General features: G+C 46.0%; 2 protein-coding genes across 3 annotated transcripts in view; both read left to right on the top strand.

Annotated features, from left to right (window-relative positions):
- The first annotated feature begins 5,770 nt into the window (after positions 1-5,770).
- On the top strand, positions 5,771-15,104 carry Krt20 (keratin 20). The gene is made up of 8 exons (NM_173128.2): positions 5,771-6,214; positions 8,437-8,519; positions 10,705-10,861; positions 11,545-11,706; positions 11,899-12,024; positions 12,839-13,059; positions 13,731-13,768; positions 14,821-15,104. Exons 1-8 carry the CDS (start codon positions 5,804-5,806, stop codon positions 14,916-14,918), a joined length of 1,296 nt encoding a protein of 431 aa, NP_775151.2. The 5' UTR covers positions 5,771-5,803; the 3' UTR covers positions 14,919-15,104.
- A 6,686-nt stretch (positions 15,105-21,790) lies between these two features.
- The window catches only part of Krt12 (keratin 12), a 7,301-nt gene continuing 3,036 nt past the window's right edge, over positions 21,791-26,055 (top strand). Inside the window, exons 1-4 of one of the 2 annotated variants that reach the window (NM_001395659.1) lie at positions 21,791-22,382; positions 23,690-23,772; positions 24,827-24,983; positions 25,877-26,038. In NM_001395659.1, coding sequence (NP_001382588.1) covers positions 21,849-22,382; positions 23,690-23,772; positions 24,827-24,983; positions 25,877-26,038 — 936 coding nt within the window. In that variant the 5' untranslated portion in view covers positions 21,791-21,848. Of the gene's footprint in view, positions 22,383-23,689; positions 23,773-24,291; positions 24,545-24,826; positions 24,984-25,876; positions 26,039-26,055 lie in introns of those variants that run through there. The other variant, XM_063269430.1, reaches the window with a different exon arrangement.

Genomic DNA, 26,055 nt, shown 5'->3' with positions numbered 1-26,055 from the left:
TTGACTATTTATACCCTGGCATGTAGGAATAGAGACCCTCATCTGAGTATCTAGCCACTTCCTACCACTCTGCTTAAATCGCCCATGCCCTCAGGGAGGGGCTAGAATTTTCAAGCTGGGGAAGACTAGGAAAAGGGGGTGTTCTGCCTATACAGTGCTGAGGAAGCCCTTTGACCTGCTGAGTAAAGGCTTTTTCAGGTGTGGCCTGTTAGGGAGAGGAGTAGCCACACCCTTGTTGATAATCCTTTCCCTACGCTCTATAAGGAAGCTCAGTAAACTCATTGGTTCCCCAAAATGAGCTTTGGAGAAATTGTGTCTGAGTTTGTTGTTTGTACCTTAGAATAGATAGGCATTGCTTATGTGTACCCTGGGAAGGAATCTCAGCTTCCTGCATGCATGTGTGCATGGAGGCCAGAGGTTGATGTCAAGTGTCTTCCTCAACTGGTCTCCACCTGATATTTTTGAAACAGAGACTCTTGTTGAACCTGAATTTCATCGGCTCAGCTAGGCTCGCTGGCCAATGAGCTCTAAAGATCTGCCTGTCTCCAGTACCCGCTGTTGGGACTATAGATGTGGTACCAGCTTTTGAGCATGAGGGCTAGGAATCTAAGCTAAGGCCCTCATCCTTGCTAAGGCACTTTACCAGACTGAGCCATCTCTCTAGCCCCTACTGTGTCTCCTCTGTATTACGTCTTCTCTTACACTTGGTTTAATCTTGTGTTGTTCTGTTTGTCATGGCTGTAAGAGCAATGGGAGCAAAGAGAGACGCATATGTACATCACTGAGTTGGTTAGTTTTTGTTGACTTGACACAAGCTTGAGTCATCTGGGAAGAAAGAGACCCACAACTGAGAAAATGCCTCCATAAGATTTCCTGCGGGGAAGTCTATGGAACTTTCTCTTGAATAATGGTTGCTATGGGAGGGCCCAGCCCACAGGATGGTGCTGCCCTTAGACAGATGGTTCTGAGTTGAATAAAGATAAGCAGGAAAAGCAAACCATGAGGAGCAAACCAGTAAGCAGCATGCCTTCCTGGGTCCTGCCTCTGCTCCTGCTTCAGTCCTTGCCCTGACTTCCCTCACCAACCATGCTCAGGACATACGTGTCAAATCCTGAGCTCCCTCAAGTCACTTGTGGTCATGGTATTTATCACAGCAATAGAAAGTAAAGTAAGATAATGGTATAAACAGTGTGTGTGTGTGTGTGTGTATGTTTGTGTATGTGTGTGTGTGCCAGTGTGTGTGTCAGTGTGCCAGTGTGTGTGTGCCAGTTTGTGTGTATGTGTGTGTGCCAGTGTATGTGTGTGTCAGTGTGTGTGCGCCAGTGTGTGTGTGCCAGTGTGTGTATATGTGTGCCAGTGTGTGTGCCAGTGTGCTGTGTGTGCCAGTGTGTGTGTATGTGTGTGTGCCAGTGTGTGTGCCAGTGTGCTGTGTGTGCCAGTGTGTGTGCCACTATATGTGTGTGCCAGTGTGTGTGTACGTGTGTGCCAGTGTGTGTGTGCCAGTGTGTGTGTGTATGTGTGTGTGCCAGTGTGTGTGTGCCAGTGTGTTGTGTGTGCCTGTGTGTGTGTCCCAGTGTGTGTGCCAGTGTGTGTGTGTGTGTGTGTGTGTGTGTGTGTGTGTGTGTGTACCATTTAGGCTGTGTACCATAAAGCCTTGGCTTTACATAATTATACTCCACAATATCCAAACAACAAGGACACCACCTAACGACATACCTCTCATAGCATATCCCTGTCGCTAGGTGACTCATGGCTGTGTATCATAGTCTCACTCTGATAATCCAATAGCCACTGAGATAACAGATCCGCCAAGCCCATCCCCAAGTCATAAATGAGCAGAAACACCAAATAAGGGTGAACCATCAGCTGGAGGCGCTGGACTAATTCAGGTAAAGACAATAGTAGAAGTTGACTTTCATGCCATTGAACAACCCCCTCAGCGTCCTGCTTCAACAAAGAACATACATCAAGTTTCTTCATCTCTTCTCTCTTCACCTGCCTCCTGATCCCCAGAAACCCTCCCTATGTGCGTTCTATGTCTGTATATCTGAGCTGTGATAGCTTGTCTGTGCTGTGGAAAAGCGAAAGTAGAAAGTCCTCTGAGAGCTATAACAGCACTTCAAACTCCTGTCCAAACTTAACATTAATCGTTAACGCTCAGCTGAGTAGTCGCGGAGGTCAGAATGCATCTCGATCACATACAGGAAGTTGGAATCTAGTGAGTATCCAAACAGCCTGGAATAGCAAAGACTCTAAAGTCGTACCTGTGTGTACGCATAAAGGCCAATAGGCTCTTTATTCAGTCTCTGACATAATTTTCTTAAAAAGAATTCCTATGGAAACAGTGGCTTGACTTCCCGTAGTCACTTTATAAACTAGAATAACTTGCCAAAGGGTAAATCTCAATGACACATGGAGAACCCAGTGTCCTATACTAAGTGCTCCTGTGTAGAGAGAGATAAAGGCTCCAATCGGAGTGCTTCTACTTAAGCAGATCAGTGGTGGGACAGCAGAGCCCCGACCCTATCGCCTTGCAGTATCAGATGTTAGTTCAAATTTGAAACATCGAAAATCTATAAATAGTATGCAATAAGGTGAAGTTATATCTTCAGACAATTAGAAATGGAGTTTAAAGTCTGACTCAAATATAACTGAGTCTGATCGCAAGGAAGAATTGATCTAAAGAAGAGAATACAAATTATAAATACAGCTGTATTTAGATCCCTTCCTATTACAAGGCTGTGCCCGTCAGCCTTCGGATACTGTGACAAACGCCTGAGGTAAATGATTTAGAGAAAAGGTTTGTCCTAGCTCGTGATTTCAGAGCTTCTACAGACAGGAAGAGAAAGAGCAGCTTCCAAACATCCCCTTCAGAAGCGCATCCCAGGTGACTCCTTCCACAACATCCCACCTCCTAAAGGTTCTACCTTCTCCCACTAGTACCTCAGACCAGGGACAAAACCTTCAACGTGGGGACCCTGGGAGGACACCTCAGACCACTCTTAGCACTAACTGTGGATTCAAGTGGTGCCTTTAAACATCTTCAGTGCATATGCTAGTGTGTGAACCTCAGGGAAGACTCACCTCAAATTTTGTACAGTTTTACTGGTATAGTTTTCCAAAGGCTTTTAATCAAACAATTTTCTCACCTACCCAATTACTCAACACCAAAAACCACATTCATTCACACACACACACACACACACACACACACACACACACACACACACACACGGTCTATGTGTCTCTAAAAGCTTGCTAACTACAAATTTCAGCTGTGACAGCTCTTAGCAAGCTGACTTATGATCTAACAAACGTGAGCTGCTTGCTGCCTGTTCAGCCATTGATGGTGCTCAGTGGGCAAAGATGAGCTGGGGAAAGTATGAAGACTGTGAGCCGTCCACAGAGACCGCACACAGCCTAAGGCGGGGCTAGCCTGCCAGGTTTTCATTCTGTATAGCTTTTCCTTTATCAAACTTATGGCTGAGATAAAATATTTATTACTTAAAGGTATGTTATTTATAAGACAGAAACAATAAGACCTTACTTTCTTTTAGAAGAGAGTTATTTGGAAAAGAAACATTTAGGAGAGACTATACATTCTTTTCTCTGTGTGTGTGTGTGTGTGCATGTGTGTGTATGTGTATGTGTATGTGTGTGTGCATGTGTGTGTATGTGTGTGTATGTGTGTGTGAATGTGACTGTATGTGTGTGTATGTGTGTGTGAATGTGACTGTATGTGTGTATGTGTATGTGTGTGTATGTGTGTGTGAATGTGACTGTATGTGTGTGTATGTGTGTATGTGTGTGTATGTGTGTGTGAATGTGACTGTATGTGTGTGTATGTATGTGTATGTGTGTGTGTGAATGTGACTGTATGTGTGTGTATGTGTGTGTGTGTGTGTCCACTTGTTTTAATCATATTCAAGTCTCCAATCAAGTAAGAATTAAAATGGGAGTTGGTTGTGTGTTTTCTGTGGCCTTTCCAATCCCTTCTGATTAATTTGATTTAAAGAAATGGCGCAAGTTCTTCAGCAGAGGAGACATTTTCAGTCAGAAAACGAAAGGGAGTCTGTGTGGAAGCTCTTGCTCCAACCTAGGGAGTGCTCACCATCAGCCCCCTCATCTCATCAGCTGGTGAGGCGCAGCCCACAAGGGTGTGTGGAGGAAGCAGCAAAGTCCGCTTGGACACGGATTCACCCTCCAGAAGGAATGTTCCTACTCAAACCAATCAATAGGCTGAATGGCTGGGGCTCAGAATAATTGCCCTCTTAATCAGCGACTTCTGGGAAGTTATGTGTGAGTCCCATAACCCTGCAACCTTCTTTCTCTTTCCCAGGGTTGGGGGGAAGGGGTGGGGGAAGGAGGAGGCAGCAGGGGGAAGGGAGGGGGGAAAACACTCTCAGGGAACCACTGCACTGATCTGCAAGGTGACACAAGCTTCTGCATCTGGGACAGATCGGTGTCCTAAGAGGCAGCTCCTGCAGGCATCCTCAGGAAGGCAGAAGCAGAGTCTCCTGGTGGTATCTAGCTGGCCTCAGACAGGAGAAGCAGGCTCCCACACACAACAGGCCAGGTATTAAAAACGGGAGTTTCTCAACAATTTCAGTTTTTAAAAGCATTTTTCAACCATTTAGATGCTAATACTTAAAAATATTTGCAAGATTTCTATAATAAGTTTGCTTTTTTTAAATAAGGCTAACCTAGGAGTTCCTGGCAGTTGCAGGCTGCTGGGAGCCAGGACGAGGTTCTATGACCACGGACAGGTTGTCCACACCCCCATAGTTGGCCCCACACCCACAGTCATACAGGCAACACTAATTAGATTCAGGTTTTTTTTTAAAGAAAAATGAAAAAGGCATGAAGTTGTGTGGGATCTGGGTGCAGTTGGAGAGGCGAGTCTGGGAGGATATTACATTGCATATTCACGGATGAAATTACCCAAAAACACTATTTAAAATATCTTTAAAAAAAAAACACTCCGAAATCAACTGATCCACCGCCTACCGATACTCATTTACATATTCACCTACTGACTATACTCAGTTCTCAAATTCTTGGTGAGTGGGTTTGTGCACCTCAAGACAGGGTCTTGTTACACAGCACTGGGCTAGACTTCACTCCTTACTTCAGCCAGGCTGGCCTCAAACTTGTCCTGATCCCCCTGCCTCTGCTTCCCAGCGGCTGGAATCACAGGTGCTCACCAGCCTACCCAGCTCCACTCAAGATATTTCAATAGACTGTAAACGTAAGTTCTAAACAAGGATAAACTTAAAAGTAAAAATAAAAAAAAATTTTTTAAAGAGCCTGAAACAAAGCGTTTTCTTTTCAAATTCATCATCATTGGAACAAGCCATTGTCTTTTCTCACCAGTGTGACTTACTTTATGCTCCCACAGCTGCCTTGTTCAGCGCCTAAATTATTCATATAGATTGTAAATATTCTTTATTTGTATACGGGGAGAGAGGGAAAAACCCGCCAGGGCAGGTGCAAGACCTGAAAGAACACCCCTTCCTCGTCCTTTTTGTTACCTCTGTTTATTAAAAAGAAACCACCACCACCACCACCACCCCCAGAAAGCCTTTAAGAAGTGCCTCTAGTGGTAATTTCTAGAATGGAATAAAACCATATTTCCGTACAAAAGAGGGGGAGGGGAGGTAGGAAGGTGGACTGTGTCATTTCTGAGGTGACACTGCAGCAGGGGAGGAGTCTCTTGAACTCTATAAAAGGTTAGCGCCACAGCACCGTGAGACAGGCTGTGTGCTCCAACTCCAGGCTACAGGTGTTGCCTCCCGGGATCAAGATGGACTTCAGTCGTCGAAGTTTCCACAGAAGTCTGAGTTCCTCCTCACAAGGCCCAGCACTCAGCACGAGTGGCTCCCTGTATAGAAAGGGGACCATGCAGCGTCTGGGGGTTGCACCCAGCGTCTACGGTGGGGCTGGAGGCCACGGCACCCGCATCTCTGTCTCCAAAACCACAATGAGCTACGGGAACCATCTCTCCAACGGAGGGGACCTGTTTGGGGGCAATGAGAAATTGGCAATGCAGAACCTCAATGACAGATTGGCAAGCTACCTAGAAAAAGTGCGCTCCCTGGAGCAATCCAATTCCAAACTTGAAGCCCAGATCAAGCAGTGGTACGAAACCAATGCACCGAGCACCATCCGGGACTACAGTTCCTACTACGCACAGATCAAAGAGCTGCAAGATCAGGTGAGCCATGAAGTCCGTGATTTCTACCTCACTGTTCAGTTGCCTAATAGATTAAGAGAGATGTACGCTAGGTGAATTCAAACACATGAAGCAGATTAGGTCGGAATTTATAACTGAAAAAATGCATCTTATCTCGTGGTATCTGTCAACAGGATGGGTTTAACCCATGCTTTTTCTAAAACTTCAACCTAATTGCATATAAAATATGACCATTTTATCATCCAAGATCGCAGCCTATATCTTTGTCTATGATTTACAATATAAGGTCTTCGTTGTGAATGATCTTATTTTTTTCAGAGACCTGCCAGGGTTTCTGTGAGTTTGCTACTTGTCTTCACTAACTCGGAAGACTCAAGTCAACTTGAAGAGATTTTTCATCTTTCGTTATATGAATGTTATAATAAAAGTATTAACCTACTATGGGAATAAATAACAAAAGGCTCCAGGGTGGACACAATACAGATATTAATGATATCTATACTGATTGATAAATGGTTGGATGATAGATGATTGGATGGATGGATAGATGGAAGGAAGGGGGAGGAAGAAAGGAAGGAAGGAAGGAAGGATTGGTCTTTGATACAAGATCTGTGTATCCCAGTTTAGTCTGGACCTCACCATCCTCCTGCCTCCACTGCCTCAGCACTGGGATTAAAGAAGTGTGCTATCATGCAACAATTCTGATACCTGGATTTTTTAATGCCTTGTTTAATTATCTCCTCACTATCAATAAGCATTTTATAATGCATCTGTGCGATAATGAAATGTTCTATTGCCCCCAATTCAACTTTATTACAGTCATATCACCATCTGCTCCTGTATCATCCACGGTAGGTGGGGTTCTCCTTTTTATAAAGGCAATGGCATAAGAGTTGGAGACTTTGCTCCTGACTAAGGAGGTCAGCATTAGCACGTACCATTGGCTTAGCTCCGGGGTTCTTATCTAATCAAGAAAGGCCTCCCCTTTGGTTTTGTTTATATCTTAAAGTTATTACCCCTTTAGAGCAAAGACCTTTGACTGAGCCAGGGGCCTCTTCCTGGGTTATATGACAGACATCAGTGCAGCTTAACTTCAGACTTTACAGACCACCAAGCTATGGTGCTCACATTACTTCATCACCAGGACCGTACTTCGGGCTTTTTGATACAACACAAAATTCAAATTAAGCACTTCTCACAAGGTCGATGCTTCTGAATTGACATGGGGATTTTCTGTGATACTGAGGCACAGCCCTCAGTGTCCAGTAGTTTGAGGCCTATCGAGTGGCCTCTCGCCAGGAATAGCCACTGAGAGGGATATGCCACTCTACTATCTTCTAGAAGTAGACTTCTAATTCTCATCCATCTTAAAGAACACGGTGTTTGCCTTGAAACACGAGAACCTGAGTTCAGTCCCCAGATTAAAAAACAAAACTGGAGAATGTGTGCTTGTACTCCCTGCGATGGGGGAGTGGAGACAAGCAGACCCCTGGGACTTGCTGGTCATCCAGCCTGGCCTAATTGGTGAGCTCCAAGACACTGAGAGACCCGGCCTCACCCCCCAAAATGGTAGCACTTAAGGAATAGCATGCAAGGCTGTCCCTTGACCTCCGCATACGCACACACAGAGAAAGATGCACATGGATCCAGGGTGCACCCATCCTTCTGTCCTGTGCCTAACTCGCACAGACAGCAAGTTCCCATTCAGCCACTACTGCATAGACACCGGCTGGGTCCTGAGCAACACACATGGCGAACAATGACAGCACATGAAGTGTCTGACGTGAAACAGGCCCGGACCAAAGAAACCATCACTGAAAGGGTAGATGCAGGGATGCTGTGGGGGCAACAGCAGCAGGGGTGCATTCGCTGCCAGAACTGGAAGATGTCATGGGGTGGGGGACTTCGAAACAGTGTTGTCTGAGCTGAGGGGAAGGAGCTCGAGCTCACCAGGTAAGAAGGGTTAACAGCAAGGCTCCAGTGTGAGCAGTGTCACAAACAAGGCGCTCAAAAAGGTCCAGCGATGTGGGTGACTTCAGCTTTCATTTCGTATGATCAGAAAAAAACTAGGCCAAGCCACTACACTAATTCCTCTGTCACTGTTCCTCTTGTTCTCCCACGGTCATTCTTGAAACGAACATCACTTATGATGGAATCACAGTTGTCTCTGAGGACCAATGAAATTACCTTACACTCCTTCCCAAAGGGAAAATGTCATTCTTTTTTCCTCTCACATTTCCCAGATTAAGGATGCTCAAATAGAAAACGCCCGATGCGTCTTGCAAATTGACAATGCTAAGCTGGCCGCAGAGGACTTCAGATTGAAGTAGGTTCTCTAAATGGTGTGTGTGTGTGTGTGTGTGTGTGTGTGTGTGTGTGTGTGTGTGCGCGCGCGCGCGCGTGTGTGTGTGTGTGCTGTGAACAGATGCCATGACCAAGGCAACTCTTATAAGGACAACATTTAATTGGGGCTGACTTACAGGTTCAGAGGTTCAATCTATTATCATCAAGGTGGGAACATGACAGCATCCAGGCAGGCATGGTGCAGGAGGAGCTGAGAGTTCTACATCCTCATCTGAAGGCTGCTAGCAGAATCCTGACTTCTAGGTAGCTAGGACTAGGGTATTAAAACTCCCACCCACGGTAACACACCTACTCCAACAAGGCCACTCCTCCTAATAGTGACACTCCCTGGCCCAAGCATATACAAACCATCACAGTGGGGTGTCATTTGGGTTTCTGTTTTTGAGATAGGTCCTTGCTTTGTAATACAAGCTGGCCCCAAAGTCAGCATCCTCCTGACTCAGCCTCTAAAGACATGGAATTACAGATGTCTTCCATAATACCCAATACCATGATAAATTCTTCTGAAAAAAGAAATGCTTTTAGTGGTTTTTTTCCCCATTTATTTAGCATGTATGTGTATATGTGTATATGGCAGGGGGAAGGAAAGGGAGAAGGAGAGGATGGAAAGGAGAAAAAGAGAGGCAGACAGACACAGGGTGTTGCCAGGTGCATGTGGAGGTCAGGGGACAGTTGGCAGCCGTCAGTGCTTTCCATCCATCAGCGGTTTCCAGGGACAGAACTCCAGATGTCAGATTTGGCAGGGGGTACCTTTGCCTGCTGAGCCATCTCACTGGCCCTGAAAAAGAATCGACTTTTAATAGTGCTTTATCATGCTTAGATGGGCATGTTATTGTGAGTTAAGAAGCTTCTACTTCATTATTTCAGAATAGTGGAGCATAGGGCTGTTAGAAACTATGTGGCCCTGCCCAGCACTTGCTCTCCCAGGATGCTAAGGTTTGTTTATCCACCATTCTTTCTGAACACCTCCCAGTAACTGCCACAGTTCTGGTTGGTCAGCTCTGGTCACTAGAATATTCTTAGTGACCTCACTTCTGCTCTTTCACCAACTAAAGCTAATTCTATCACAAAGCAACCCAGGACTCCATCTCTTCACCGGTGGCCTTCTGTGATGTGAGAGCCACATGTCTCCACTGGGTGAGCATCCACAGAATCGCTCCACAGACTCATGTGGCTCCCGTATCACAGCCAGATTCCACAGACGAATCCCGTAGCTTCCAGTGTGTTGGAGTTCTCTGGTCTCACCCAGCCAACCAAAGAACCGGAACCAACCTATGATTAATGCACTTCAGATGTCTTCACCTGCTTGGACACACTCACACGACCACATTCCCCAGAGCTGATGAACAGTAGGGCTTCCTGATCCCAACCTGCAGGGTGTGTCCACACTAAGCGCCCCACAGTTTAGATGCTCAAGGAGACTTAAAAAGAAGGAAATCAGAAAGTCATACGTGAAGGTGAGGCAATTAGATCCCTGAACCCCGGCTTTGCCCCGTCAGCAGCTGGGTGTTCTAGTGCTATCATTTGGTTTGGCTTGGTGTGTTTTAATTTGTGCCTTTGTCAGAGGCTGTAGAGGGAAAGGAATGACTGAGGTGACCCACACTGGGAACATCTGTTTATAAAATGATAGATAAGTTCCCCTTCACCCCTAGCCTCTGAATTTAGAAACTCTTCAAAGTTACTTCAGACTAAAAAGGAACGGAATTTTGTGACTCGTGTGTGTGTGTGTGTGTGTGTGTGTGTGTGTGTGTGTGTGTGTGTGTGTGATATGTGTATGAACACTTTGCCTGCACCTATGTCTGTACACCATGTGTGTGTCTGCTACCCACGAAGACCAGAAGACCAGAAAAAGACATCAGATCCCCTGGAACTAGACTTACAGAGATGGATGGGAGCCACCAGAGGATGCTGAGAACTGAACCAGAGTCCTCTGCAAGAGCAGCCAATGCTCTTAAGGACTAAGCCATCTCTCCAGCCGCACGAGAGTTATATTACAGAGCAAATGATCTGGCCCGCATTCATTTTTCATTAATATGTGAAGGAGATTGTTATAAAATACATGAATTATCTATCTCATTATGTTACGTTACCTCTTCTACACTAACTTTAGAAGACTTGAGTATGTCTGCATCTTGACTCATCCGCAGGTTTGAGACTGAAAGGGGCATGCGGATAACTGTGGAAGCCGATCTCCAAGGCCTGAGCAAGGTCTATGATGACCTGACCCTTCAAAAGACAGACTTGGAAATTCAGATTGAAGAACTGAACAAGGACCTGGCCCTCCTCAAAAAAGAGCATCAAGAGGTAAGAAATATGCAGGGATGGTATAGGACGAGACAGCTCCAATCATATAAATGAAAGGAAGAAAAACAGGAGGAAGAAGAGGTGATAGTGGTGGTGGTGGTGGTGGTAGTGGTGGTGGTGGTAGTGGTGGTGGTGGTGATGATGGTGGTGGTTGTGGTGACGGTGGTGGTTGTGATGATGGTGGTGGTGGTTGTGATGATGGTGGTGGTTGTGATGATGGTGGTGGTTGTGAACATGGTGGTGGTGGTGATGATGATGGTGGTGGTGATGATGATGGTGGTGGTGGTGATGATGGTGGTGGTTGTGATGATGGTGGTGGTTGTGAACATGGTGGTGGTTGTGATGATGATGGTGGTGGTGATGATGATGGTGGTGGTGGTGATGATGGTGGTGGTTGTGATGATGGTGGTAGTGGTGGTAGTAACGGTAGAGGAGATGATGGTGCAGGTGACAGTGGTAAAGACAATATCAATCATGACAATAAGCCTAACTTCGTTCCAAGATGTTGCCCTCGGTTAAATAACTCCAAGCCGTGCTCGGACCACAGGAAGCCCCCTTCTTATTTCCTTTCATCTTTATTCATCCCCGATGAAAGAAGCCACAAGATGATTTATGTCTCCTCCACCCAGCCTGATCTGAGAATGTATTTCAAACTAACCTCAGTCAGAACCGCCCTCTCATAGGAAGTCGAGGTCCTTCGCCGGCAGCTGGGCAACAATGTCAACGTGGAGGTGGATGCCGCTCCAGGCCTGAACCTGGGTGAGATCATGAATGAGATGAGACAGAAATATGAAATCCTGGCCCAGAAGAACCTGCAGGAGGCCAAAGAACAGTTTGAGAGACAGGTAATTCTGGAGTGGTGACAGATGGGTAACACTGTTACACGGGAGAGAGACCATGTTTTCTCTCGTTTTCCATCCTTCCGTCTTTCTTCCTTTCTGTTCTTTCCTCTCCTTCGCTTGCCTTCCTTCCTTTTTTTTCTCTCTCTCTCTCTTCTGTATCTCCTTGCTCATTTTTCTTAATTCTTGGAATTTTAGACTCAAACTCTGGAGAAACAAGTCACAGTGAACATTGAGGAGCTGAGAGGAACCGAGGTTCAAGTCACGGAACTGAGACGCAGCTACCAGACCCTGGAAATAGAGCTCCAGTCCCAACTAAGCATGGTGAGCCCCTCGGATCATGTTCAGAACTCTGGAAGCACAGACAACCGAAATAAACAACCTTTCCCCTTGCAGAGCCAACAAGGAAACAGGTCCAATGGCTAATAAGAACTATGCCACAGGAAGAAACCAAGGCAAGGGTAACAGGCAATGCAGGGCAGAGGAAAGAGTAGATCTGGAAGCTTCCACAGAGAAAATCACATTTGTCCTGGATCTTGAATCAAAGATGAGCTTTAAGTTGCAGGAAAGGGGTAGAGGCATTGCAGGCTAAGTAAGTTATGTTGACAACCCTCCCAAGACGACATGATGGCATTCCACTTTAGGAGTCAAGGCTAAAGGGACAGACCAGTCTGGGTCATGTCAGGGTGGTGGAAGGAGGAGAGAGAGAGTTGAACTATGGGGCAACTCTTAGAGTTGAATCTCAGGAGAAAAGGGAAAGGCTCTGTCAGTTTTGCCTGCATGTCAACCGCCAAAGAGTCACATGATCAAGCCTGGGCCCGTAGCTTGAGAAATCCAGTTCTCAACTGACACCATGAATTGTGTGGCCAGGCCTACTAAAGGGGTGACAGGCATGACCTCTTTCCAAGCAAGGAAGTAAACCTCGACGCTGTGGCACCGTGTGCATCACGCTGTGGGAACCGTAAAGGTTAATCGAAACAAAGCAAAAAGGCAAGAGGTGGCAGGGGTAACTGGCTGACTAGGCAGAAAGAGCTAGAAAACCGGGTGGTGCTCAAAGGCTGCAAAAGTTCTTCCCAAAAGACACAACGGTTGCGCTATCCACAAGTAAGAATCCCCCCTCTTTGTCTTGCATGCTTAGAAAGAGTCTCTGGAGCGCACCCTGGAGGAGACCAAGGCTCGTTATGCCAGCCAGTTGGCGGCCATCCAGGAAATGCTGAGTTCCCTGGAGGCCCAACTGATGCAGATCCGGAGCGACACTGAACGCCAGAACCAAGAGTACAATATCCTCCTTGACATAAAGACCCGGCTTGAGCAGGAGATCGCCACCTACCGCCGCCTTCTGGAAGGAGAGGACATAAAGTGAGGCTCTTAGCATCCCGGAATGTGTGTCTCTCTGTGTGTTTGCCATTCTCCTTCACAGTCCTTGTCCAGCCAATCCCCAGCACAATAGCAGTGTTACACACGGGACAACGAGGCAGAAATACACCAAACAGTAGAGAACACCCCACACAGCAGTAGCCTATGAACGAGGTCTGTGACAGGACCGAGTCAGAAGACGGTTCTCCAAAGGATGCCGATCACCTTTGTGTTGATTCTTGTGCTAAGTGTATAGCTGGAAGCATAATGCCCTTTTGAAAATTCTCACTGACTGCTCATGAATTAAACCACCGGCCGCGAAGGCCCACGGGAGCCAGTTTGTAGATGAGCAGAATTGGAGCAACGTCTGCCTTCGCATATAAACCTCCCCCGCAAAACAAACAATCAAAAAACCCCACAGACTTGAACGTTTGTCCTAATTTTAGTCCTCAATGTACAAATTTCTAGTAGATGATAAGTAGGTCGGTGTTTTCCAAGCTAAAAAGCAGATCACTGCAGCGTGAGATAAACACAGTCCAAAGGACAGACATAGGAAAAGAACATTTAACCACATGTCAACCCAGACATTAGAAAACAAAGGGGCAAGGAGGGAATCCCCACAGCTTTGACCCGGCAGTAATGCTGTCTTTCTTTCTGCTTACTTCACAACACAGAACTACAGAGTACCAGCTAAACACTTTGGAAGCAAAAGGTAAGTGTTCTGCACTTGGGCACATGTCCTATAGTGCGGAAATCTCAGCAGCTCCCTGACAGCTGTCTGTCAGTGGGGGAAGGTGAAAGGTGGAGGTCCTCCAAAGCACAAGTGAGGGGCAAGTTTCTATGTGTTTGTTTGTTCCGTGTGTGTGTGTGTGTGTGTGTGTGTGTGTGTGTGTGTGTGTGTGTAAGAGAAAGGAGAGAGGAGAGAGGGGGAGGGGAGGGAAAGAGAAGAGAAAAGAAAGAAGAGAGAGAAGAGAAAGAAGAGAGAGAGGAGGGGAGGGAAAGAGGAGAAGAAAGAGAGAAGAGAGAGAAGAGACGGAGAAGAGAAAGAGGAGAGAGAGAGAGGAGGGAAAGAAGAGAAGAGAGAGAAGAGAAGAAGAGAAAGAGGGGAGAGAGAGAGGAGGGAAAGAAGAGAAGAGAGAGAAGAGAAGGAGAAGAGAAAGAGGAGAGAGAGAGGAGGGGAGGGGAAGAAGAGGAGAGAGAGAGAGAGAGAGAGAGAGAGAGAGAGAGAGAGAGAGAGAGAGATTGCCCATGCCACACTGCATGGAAGTCAGAACAACTTCCTGCCTACCACCACATCCAGCATGTTTTCAAAGGAAAACCATGGGTTTCAGCACCAGAGCACAGACCCCCATACTTGTTTAGCAAGTGCTGTATTGGCTGAGCTATCTCACCAGCCTCAAGGCATCAAGATTCTAAAAGACTTGGACATCATGCACAGAATGCACTCAAGTGGAGACTTTGGCACACTCTCTATGACGAAGTGCCTTTCTTAACCCATGCTATGGCTAGAACAGCCCCGGGTCCTGGGGAGGCAGGGGGTTGGGGGGGGGGTGTGCAACTAAAATGTGGATTTCGTTTTATTCGAGATTGCCTATTTTTATCTGAGGTGAGAAGATGGGGGCCTTATGAATTTGGGGAGAATGAGATACATCGTTCTATGCTTTTTTATAAAATCCAACTTAAATTTGTATATGGAAAAAGTCGAGTGATTTTTCAGGGTGGCCATGAGCCTGGACCAACTTCTAATGTCTGACACTCACACAGATATCAAGAAAACCAGGAAGATTAAGACGGTCGTGGAGGAAGTGGTAGACGGCAAGGTCGTGTCCTCTGAAGTCAAGGAGATAGAAGAAAACATATAAACAGCTGCCAATGGGGAGGCTGCTCCAGCTGTGGCGTCCGGAAACCGCATCAATACTGTGCGGTGACTGCGAAGCGGGGAGAAGTCTATTTACCGGGCTCTGTAATTAAATATAAACGTTTTCACTCTGGGGAGCTGTAAAGGGCTTGTAAGATTAAAGCCAGTGAATCCTGGAACATTTAAGCCACCTTCACTGTGGTCCTCTTAGGGCGGAGGAGTTCAAGCAAACAAACCTCTCACGCCTGGGGTTTTGTTTTTCTTGTTTCTGAATTCTAAAAGCCCCCTGTAGGGTTCTCCCAGGAGGCAACTTCCCAGTTACTCTCATTGCCCTCCTGTTGCCTTTAAGCTGCCTTTGCCTCCCCTCCTCCAACCCAGTCGTCTCTGCCACCTCTCAGAACTCAACTTAGTCATTGAATCATTTAAGACAAATTCCAATCACGAATGCTGAAGAGAGTAAGGAGCCCTGCGCAAGGTGATTGACACGGGGCTCGGTTAAGAGCAAAACTAGACTGGAGGTAGACTGGTGTCTTCTTGTCGTAGTAAACTGCTTAGCTCATTAAACGTAGCTTTATTCGGTGAATGTGGGGTATGGAGTGTCTCTCACGGTTTTTCTTTCGTGAGACTCAGCTACAAACTGCGAAATCCACCTATGTAACGTGTGCACCCGGGGGTTGTACAACGATGACCACTAATCCTTGAACATGTCCACCACCCTCAAAGACAGAGCCCATACCCAATGGCAGTCATCCCCAGTAGACGAGGATTTCGGACACCAACCTTGGTCCCCACGTGGATGCAAATACAAGTGCACTTGCAACACGAATGGATATGCACTCACACACATGTGTACATGAACCATACACACACATTCACATGCACCCACACACATGTGCCCACACACATGCATATGTATACATGGAAAGTGCAAAATAAAGAAGCCACGAGTAGATGACACACATAACTGTATTCTCACATCTCTTGCATTTGAGTGAAAAAAAAAATAGGGTTGGGGATTTAGCTCAGTGGTAGAGCGCTTGCCTAGCAAGCGCAAGGCCCTGGGTTCGGTCCCCAGCTCCGGAAGAAAAAAAAAAAGACTGTTCTGCATGCTAATGGGAAGTTTTAATTTGCCCTGTATCATTTGCTTCCTTCTTAGTAGGTTGATAAGACTTAACATTGCTACAGGCTTGTGACTGTCGATTTGACCATTGTATGAAAGATGGCCCTATGGCTCATTGAAAACTGTCTAGCATTTACTGAACACTCACTGTGCGCTAACCAGCGGCAAGCATTCATAGGGTCTCACTTCAGTCTCGCAGCGATGGTATGAGAGGGGAACAATCCCGTGACTCACTGAACCTGTCGGGATGCAATAGCTAACACTTTCGTACGACTGGACTTTATGAGATCATCTCCCCCTTACATGCAAGTGTTATGCATAGAGACATGCGATAAGTGGATTCCCTGAATCACCGTTGGCAATCACCAGTTCCAGAATGGTCTGGAACTTTGACAGGCAAACACCAGAGACTACAAATCGAACCAAAAAAAATTAAAATTAAAATTAAAAAAAAAAAAGCAACACTCTGGAATTGCCCATCCCAGGGTGCCGGTGTGTTCGTTTTAAAAGGTGGAACTGAGAATCTTCAGTTTCAGATCAGAAAATGGAGAGGGTTTTTTTTTTCCTTCCTCTTGTTTTCTGGTCTATCTCTGATTTTTTTTTCCCCAAAATAGTCTTTCAAAGAAAATAAAGGGAGACCACATGCACAGGTAGGAAGGATGGCTGGCCTCCCCTCCAGTTCTGTCTGTAATTTCTATGCAAAAGAGCAGTGCTCACCTCTGCGCCTGTTTGTACTGAGTAAACAGGTTTAGAACAGAGCAGTCTGGTCCTGATGGGCACACAAACCCAGTGAAATCTGGTCGTTCTGAAACATGGGATGACACAGTATCAGACCTCAGAATTAACATCGTCAGGGGACTCTCTCATTCATTTCTCCCCCACCACACCACACCTCTAGAACCATCCCCCCCCCCACCTTGCTTTTTATAACGACTGAGCTCTAGGGTCCAACCCTCAGCCTCATTCACACCTTTTAGGGAGTCATGCTCATCCCTAGCCCAGGGCCACATATATGAAACACAAGAGACCCCAGAATCTTCCCCCGCTCACCGGGTTTTAAAATGTAATCCCCTGCAAGAGGGGTTGCCATGAAAATAACCAGTGAGTCACAGAAGTGTTGAGTCTGACTTGCAGGAGGTGGATTCAGGTGTGAACTCAGTCAGGTGTGAACTCATTCGGTCGGAGCTCAGGGAACTAGCTGTGACCAAGACACCATGAAGGCAATGCTTAATAGAATCTAAAGGTTATAAACAGCACATCACTTTCCCATGTTGAATATCCCATAAGTTGTGCAAAAGTGGAAGCCATGTAACATATACCATAGATAGATAGATAGATAGATAGATAGATAGATAGATAGAGATATAGAGATATACAAATATATCATATATATGATGTATAATATTTAAAACACTCATCACACTCATTTTTGCAAAGCTGAGGATCAAATTTATGGCCTTATGCATGCTAGGCAGGTGCTTTATACCAAATCAAGAAGACTTAATATTCTCCCTCCTCCTCCCCCCCTTTCTCCCTTCCCCCTCCCCCTCCCCTTCCCCTCCTCCCCTCCCCCCTTTCCCTCTCCCTCTCCCTCTCTCTCTCTCCCTCTGTGTGTATGTGTGTGTGTCCGTCGTCTGTCTGTCTGTCTTCCTCTGTCCCTTCCACACCGTCTTTCTTTCAATCTCCCATGTATCCCAGGCTGACTTCCAACGTAATGATTCTCCTCCCTCAGCCTCTCAAGTGCTGTTAATACGAACATTGGCCAGCACACCAAGCAGATCCTTAATTCTTGTTAGCAACTCGTCTTTCGTCTCTGTGCCTCACCTTACGCAATCACTTAGCCAACAAGTTCTCGCTTGAAACATCTCCGCCTTTTACCATTTACACGGCTGTCAAAGAAAATTACGTTCACCTCTAAAAACTCAATGACAGAAGGCAATGACTAGCACCAGCCTCCCTCCCACCAACTAAGCTAACAGGCCATGGTGAGCAGGGTGGGGTGGGGAGAGGCAGGGAACATGGCATCCGGCCTTTCCAAATAGTTATTGAAAAGGAAATATGTCTCTTTCCAACTTCCAAAGTTATCCCCTTACACACGAGTTCAGAATAAGTTTTAATCCAGCATTCCAGAGAGTCAGGGCACGATGATCTTTAAGTGAAGTGCATTTTCGTGATGCATTTAAGCAAATTTACAAATAAGTTTTTTCAAGCAAACCAACTCTGGGTATAAAATGATGGTTTTTAGCCAAATGATAGCCTGGGACTCAGGGTAAAACATCAGTTAGACACCTGATCTCTACTCAGGAGAACACATGTGTAGAAACATAAATGTCTATTATGAAAACTGAAAACCTAACACAGGCTATAAAGCAAATTTACTTAAACTATACAGCCGGGCAGTGTCGGCATATGTCTTTAGTACCAGCCTTCGGGAGGTAAGATCTCTGACAGTTCGAGGCCAGCCCGATCTACAGAGTGAATTCCAGGATGGCCAAGGCTACACAGTGAAACCCTGTCTCAAAAAAACAAAAAGTACAATAAAAATGTACATGAATATATACGTATAAGGATGTAAAGCACGCATTTCAGCACAAAGTTGACTCCGAGTCTAAAAATACATGTTATTGACATTATTAGATGCTTATAACTGCTAAGTGGAGGCTCCGTTTGGGGTGCATCCCTTTTGATACTGGAAACGAGCAACGGCCTCTGTTTTGTTTCTATGGGGGTAAAATGGAGCCACTCTGCCTTGTGAAAGTGTCACTTGTGAGTCATAGGAAACAACCACAATGTCACCCACCCAAGCTTTGTAATATGTCTGGAGATGAGAGCAGAGGACAAAGCCCAAACTAAAGACACATTTGCCTAGGCCTTGGCAGAGTCTCGCACGGTGTCATTTTTCATAGACCACAGAAAATCATTCTGTGGTCTTGGGCTGTGCCCTGAGAGGTTCCAGGAAGGACAGAGTCAGAGTTTCTGGTTGTGTGTGGGTGAGAATGCCGATCTCACAGTCAGAGAGATCACAGTCACCTTGTGCCCTTTCTAGTTTACCGAGAGAAGCATCAGGGTTGTGCCGCTGTCTGTAAACGATACTGCGGATCCAAATTCTCTCTCTGCCTTAAATAAATCAACGTCCTGACTCTGACATGAAAATGGGATAGAAGGGCCTCTATAGGAACTCTCTGAAACACAAGGTCTGTGGCCCACTTGGTCCAGTGCCTGGACAACAGCAGGAACATGGGAACTGACGTCAGATCAAACAAGGACAAGCTCTGCCAGCAAGCTTGGGGCATAGATTGGAAGAACCCTTTACGAAGCCTCCATCCGGGACTGCATTTCTTGCCATCTCTGTTAACAACTTTGAATTAACAAATTTGCACGCTCCCAAGAAGTGAATCAAGTGAATTGCAGACTCTCTCATCAAACCTTGTCTGCCTGAGATTGCTGATCCTTCCCAGGTTTACAGTATAAATGCATAATTTCTGCAAACCTCTTGCTTTGAAGCCCTGCCCGTTCTTTGTGACTGTGTGTAGATTGGGAGGAGAATGTGTCCCTTGCAGGGAGACTGTGTTCCCTATTGAACAAGGTTTAGGGCAGTTGCAAGTGGTTGTCACCATCTGACCCTGGGAAACTGATTTGAAAAGGCATCAGTCTGTTCTGTCCTGGGTATTTCTCCTTTTATTTTTAAAGATTTACTTATTTTATGTATATGAGCACACTATAGCTGTCTTCAGACACACCAGAAGAGCACATCAGATCCCATTACAGATGGTTGGGAGCCACCATGTGGTTGCTGGGATTTGAACTCAGGACCTCTGGAAGAGCAGTCAGTGCTCTTAACCACTGAGCCATCTCTCCAGCCCCAGTCCTGGGTATTTTTTATATAGGCCTGCTATGAAGCTCAGGTGTGATCTTCTGCGTGTGCTTCTGAGTCCCGAATAGGCAGCTCTAATTCTAGCTTGGTACGACTCCAGATTTAAGATCTCAGCTCTGGGGAGCCTAGATAAGGGCAAACGCTATCTGGATTAGGTGGGTGTTGCTCAGGCTGAATGAGGAAGGATCTTCCCTCTGTCACTGTCAAGCAAATACTGACCTTGAGACCAACGCTGATGTTATAAAAGCCAGAGAAAGAAGCATTCTCTGGGACCAGAGCTCCCAGGAAATATGAAGCTGCTATTAAAAGAACCTATGCCCCAGAGCCTTCTGGGAATGTGCAAACGCTCTCATTAGTAACACCTCGCCCTCCATATGCTATGCTGAAATCTGTTAACACTTGGTGCTGCTTGTCTCTATGCCAGTGCTCTCCTAAGTCTGTAATACACAATCATGAGTCAGCAGTTTGCCTTATCAAGAGGAAAATCAACCCCATACATCTTGAACGCTGATTTTGTAAGACATGGAACAAATGAACCGGGCATGGGTGATGTCCAGGTGTCTGTTAGTTATGCAAGCTTTATTAAATAATAAGACCAATTATGTTCAAAATATAAATCAACAGTCGTCTACACCTATATCTTCTTTATATTAGAACAGTTCCTGTATTCTCTATGTGCATAGAGAGCTGTTTTCAATGATAGAATTAGTTCACAATGAGGAACATGGACACCTGGACCTCATTTGAAGAAAGTCCCTTCCCTTTCTCACCCAGCCGAATGCCTGTAACCTAATTCCTGAAGAGCTCCCCGGGCCCTGAAATTGCACCAGTAGGGTTTCCTCTGGGCATCAACATTTTCTCTCCTTTCCAGTTAACCTTTCAAGGTAACATACTTCCCATCAGAATACTGTTCTCACGCCCCATACATAAGCTGTATCTGTGTCAAAGGCTATATATATATATATATATATGTGTGTGTGTGTGTGTGTGTGTGTGTGTGTGTGTGTATTCAAATAAGACTTATAACGGGAATGTTAGTTTTAAGAAAATCATGACATAAAAATCTTTTTTATTATTATTATATTTTGGACAATGTTTTTTCTTTGTGCGTTTTGTTAATGGTGAAAAGTCCTAGGTGATCTACAATCCACTCAGTCAACGGGTTCACTACAAAATTCTCATGGGTAACGCCATTGAGGAAATGGCAGTGAGCACTCAGCCTAGAGCCCAGTGTCATGGTTTACTAAGAAAGCCAATTCTTTTGTAACCATAAACATTCGACTTCCAAACAGCTGGCCCCGTGGTTCTCTGTTCTGCTTTCAGCAAAACAAGAACCATGCCGCTCCTAACAGCGAATGTTTGCAGAACCTTGCAAGCTCAGATTCTAATGTCCACTGAGGAAACAGCCTTGTTTCTCACCTCCCAGGAATGCGCTCTTCATCTGCCTCTGAAACTGTCTCTACAGAGAGAACTACGAGCATGGTTGGCTGGCTTATATCGTGTTTCCAAAAGAAACAGACAGGGAAGAAGGGGAAAGAGCTTCAGGAAGCATGGGGCTTCGGAAGATTCCTTAACGCTCCAGCTGTTACTTTCCTGGAGTCCGGAAGATACAGGAAGTGCTGAGGGCGATCGAAGGTGACAGATTCCTTACGACAGCCTATCTGTTCCACCCAGCCTTCTTTCTTGTGTGTCAGATATCTAATGGAAATGGTTATTCGATTATAGCTATATCAGTGAATTTTCATGATGCATAAATCACAAACCCCGCTGAGCTGGCCGACTGGGTGGAGGTGGGCATCGGAGTTGGAATGTGGAGAGTGAACTCTTTAACCGCAACGCCCACCTCACAGTCTATAAAAGGTGCGACCCCTTCTGGCATACCAGCACTGCGGTCTCTCTGGGGTCACCACCTTGCCAAGCTCTCTCTCTCCAACAACAGCATGTCGCTTTCAGTCCGCACCTCTGCGCTATCCAGGAGGTCATCCTCACAGAATGGGGTGGCAGGCAGACCTTGGGGTGCATCTGCTTCTAGTGTTGCCTGTGGCTATGGGGGAACAGCCTCTGGCTTTGGAGTTGGCTGTGGAGGGCTCCTTTCTGCGGCTTCCATGTTTGGGTCTAGTTCTGGCTTTAGCGGTGGCTCTACAGGTTGCTCGCCAGGGCTCGGCACTGCCTATGGGGGACCTCTGGGAGCCGGTGTGGGAGGAATGGGGATAGGGGGTAGCTCGGGCGGTGGCTCTCTGTGTATCTTTTCTGGCAATGATGGAGGACTTCTTTCTGGTTCTGAAAAAGAAACCATGCAAAATCTGAATGATAGACTAGCTTCCTACCTGGGTAAGGTTCGCGCTCTAGAGGAAGCTAACGCGGAACTGGAAAACAAAATTCGAGAGTGGTATGAAACTCGAAGAACTGGAGACTCCGGGTCCCAGAGTGATTACAGTAAATACTACCCGCTGATTGAGGACCTGAAGAATAAGGTAAGGGGAGGGGTTTCAGAAACCCTTTGAAATTATTACAATAATTATAAAAATAAAGCCTCTTAGCTTACACATTTTTAAACTAGATTGTACTTGGAGAATTTCCTTCCCTCAAGAAGCACAGAAGTGCAGCTCCGTTCGTTGTAAAGTGGCTGTCCGTCCATTGCCTGCAAGAAATGCGCATTTCTTTTTTTTTTAATTTTTTTTATTAACTTGAGTATTTCTTATTTGCATTTCGAGTGTTATTCCCTTACTCGGTTTCCGGGCCAACATCCCCCTAACCCCTCCCCCTCACCTTCTTTATGAGTGTTCCCCTCCCCATCCTCCCCCCATTGCCGCCCTCCCCCCAACAATCACATTCATTGGGGGTTCAGTCTTAGCAGGACCCAGGGCTTCCCCTTACACTGGTGATCTTACTAGGATATTCAATGCTACCTATGAGGTCAGAGTCCAGGGTCAGTCCATGTATAGTCTTTAGGTAGTGGAAATGCGCATTTCTTAACTTATCAACATTATTTTCGATAAAAAGCAATCAATACATTTGCATTTAGGATGAGGTTGTTCCAAACCCTTTGGCGATTTTTGCTTTGCTATTTGTTTTGTTCTACTGGGGGTGCTGGGAGTGAACACGGGGCTTGGGGCATGTGACCAAGTGTTCTCTCATTGAGCTACAGCCATAGCCTTTGCCTTAGAAAAAAACAGAACTGGCGGCCATTAGACCGAACGAGGTAACCCAAGCCCAAATAGGCAAACGCCGTCTGCTCTCTTTCAGATGTGGATTCTGGTTTGGAAGGTTTAAGTTTCTGTGTTTGAGTTTAAGTGAGCGCCTGTAGAGACCAGAAAGCTCGAGAGAGGACGAATGGCAGGGAGGAGGTGGTTAAGTGGGTGTAGAAAAACACAGGTAGGGTTGGGGATTTAGCTCAGTGGTAGAGCACTTGCCTAGCAAGCGCAAGGCCCTGGGTTCGGTCCCCAGCTCCGAAAAAAAGAAAAAAAACTGAAAAACCCAGGTAATATGAAAGATGAAGGAAGAAGGGTAACACACGGGACGGTTTAAACGAGGATGAGGTAGGGATGCACAGAAAGGTAGGGGTGAGGAGGGAAGACCAATCAAAAGTGAAGATGAATGGACCAGGTATACACATGCTACTTGAAACGCTGAAAAGAAAGTGATTTAAATAAAGTTCGAGTTTGGATGGAGGAAAGATGTACTTCGAGTCACCATTTACTCTGACTGTCCAAAGCAACACTTGTGAACTATACCAGTGCTCTAAGACCCCGTGTTCGTGTGTCTCCCTCTACTCTCCCAGATCATTTCTGCCAGCGTCAGCAATGCCCAGCTCCTCCTGCAGATTGACAACGCACGGCTGGCTGCAGAGGACTTCAGGATGAAGTGAGTCTGCTGGTTCCTCCTCCCACACCCCACCACCTGCCTCCATCAAAGGCTAACGGTTCCAATGTCCTGCAGTCCACATGCCGCCTGTCTTCAGTGCGCTCCTAATCCACAGGGCACTTTTAATAGCACTGAGAGGCAAAGCGCTCACAGTGCCCAGCTTTAAGGTCTAAGTTGCTTCCACCTGGAGCTACAGATCATCTCTTCGTAATGAGTCACAACTTTCAACCTGACAATTGTGCCTATGTTTAGACCTGAATTTTCAATGGATCAAAGTGAATTAACAATATTTTTGCCAAGGGGTTAAATGGAACAATTGTGTCCCCGATGACGCATATGACCAAAAGCTTAACCATGCATTTACTTTTGTGTCCCAGTTCCTTTCCCACACCCCACCCTCCTGTGCAGAGGGAATACGAACTAATAATTTCCTTTTTATATTACAAAACGTCCCCACAGGAAGTTGTAATGTCTATAGTCCTGAGCCTGAGAAGGTGGAGTAAAAGCTGCTAATGAAGTAACAAGGTTTAAAACTGCCCACAAAGGGAATCAGGCAAACAGAGTAACCATCGGTTTATCTCCGTCTAGTTTTAGGATATCATCAGAAAGTCAAACCACAGGGAGCCTTCTCCCTGAGAATGCAAGGGTCTCTGTTGATAGGCAGTTCCCACTTCATTACTTCATCTTTCTTCTCTTTTCTACCAACGAACAGTAAGAAGTCATACTCTCATGCAGAGGAAAAGTCACAAAATCAAAAATTGCATAGAATAGTGTTAGTATGCTTCTCCCCCTTCCCCACCTCCTCCTCTTCCCCCTTTTCTTCTTTCCTCCTTCTCCTCCCTCCTCTCACTCCTCCTCCTTCTCCTCTGACGAGGTGGGAGTCTCAGGCTGGCCTTGAACTCACTATGTGACTAACGATGACCTTGAACTCATGGCTCTATTTCCCAAGGACTAGGATTACAGACATGGGCCACACAGCCCAGACGACGGTCAGGACCCCTCTCAATGGTTGCATTAATGTTGACTTCCTAAACTGTGGGCACGTGCTTTTCAGGTATGAGAACGAGCTGGCCCTGCGCCAGACTGTGGAGGCCGACATCAACGGGCTGCGCAGGGTGCTGGACGAGCTGACCCTGGCCAGAGCCGACCTGGAAGCACAGACTGAGAACCTGACTGAGGAGCTGGCTTACATGAAGAAGAACCACGAGGAGGTCAGAAATGGCTCTATTTTTTTTTCTCCCAGACCCAAGAATTGCAATTTTGGATTAACAAAGTTAAAAAATATATTATCTCTGTGTTGCAGTGATTACTTATTTTTGGTGTCCCTGTATGCGTGCCCCTCACCCCTACCTTCTTGTGTGTTACAGTACTTTTTATTAAAGTTTAATGGATTAGAGTATTAGACTCGGGATAGCAGGGAGTGCTCTGGTTTTATTAATTCCCTTATTAAGTAATGGCAGGAATTTTAATTTCCTTCATCAAATGTTTTCTTTAAATATGGGGCATTTCAGAAATGAAGAAGTAAACGTGTGGATGATACACACACCAGCCACATATGTTAGAGATGTGTGACCAGTATACGACAGGGAGATCTGATGTGTGTATCAGAGGCTGGGGCACGGACAGGAAGAAAGACCGCTGGCAATGGGCTTCTAAGGACACTTCCGCTGGGTTCTCAGTGACTGTGGTGTGAAATGAGCCCAGGTGACACATGTGGCCCTAACTCTGCACCAGTTGCCAGAACAACCAGCACACAGGTCTCTCTTGTTTCTATAAACTACAGAGAGCGAATGTTCTAGAAGCAGAGCCAGCAACCACAGGGCACAGAACATGGAGTTCTTGATCATTCAAGAAACCTGAGAAAATATCATGGTTTGGGGGGGGGGGTGTTTGTTTTCGTTTTTCTAAATCAAGAGACAGGTTTTCAAGCTAAAGAAACGGTGTTGATGTCTTGCACTAATATTTTGCCTTTATACCAACTCACTTAAAAATATAATTTTATTAGTATTATCGTGGACGAAGAGACCCAAGAAGGCAAAAGTACCTGGGGACCCCACTAGTCGCATGATCTCCCGCATCTTTCTCTCTCCACTGTTGTCCTTAGGAACTCCAAAGTTTCCAGGCAGGTGGTCCAGGTGAGGTCAATGTAGAAATGGACGCCGCACCTGGAGTGGACCTCACCAAGATCCTCAATGAAATGAGAGCCCAATACGAAGCCATGGCTGACCAAAATCGGAAAGATGCAGAGGCCTGGTTCCTTGAAAAGGTAACACCACGACTTCT

The sequence above is a fragment of the Rattus norvegicus genome, chromosome 10 (assembly GCF_036323735.1).
Source record: "Rattus norvegicus strain BN/NHsdMcwi chromosome 10, GRCr8, whole genome shotgun sequence".
Lineage (NCBI taxonomy): Eukaryota > Metazoa > Chordata > Mammalia > Rodentia > Muridae > Rattus > Rattus norvegicus.
This window is presented reverse-complemented; position numbering and strand designations above follow the sequence as displayed.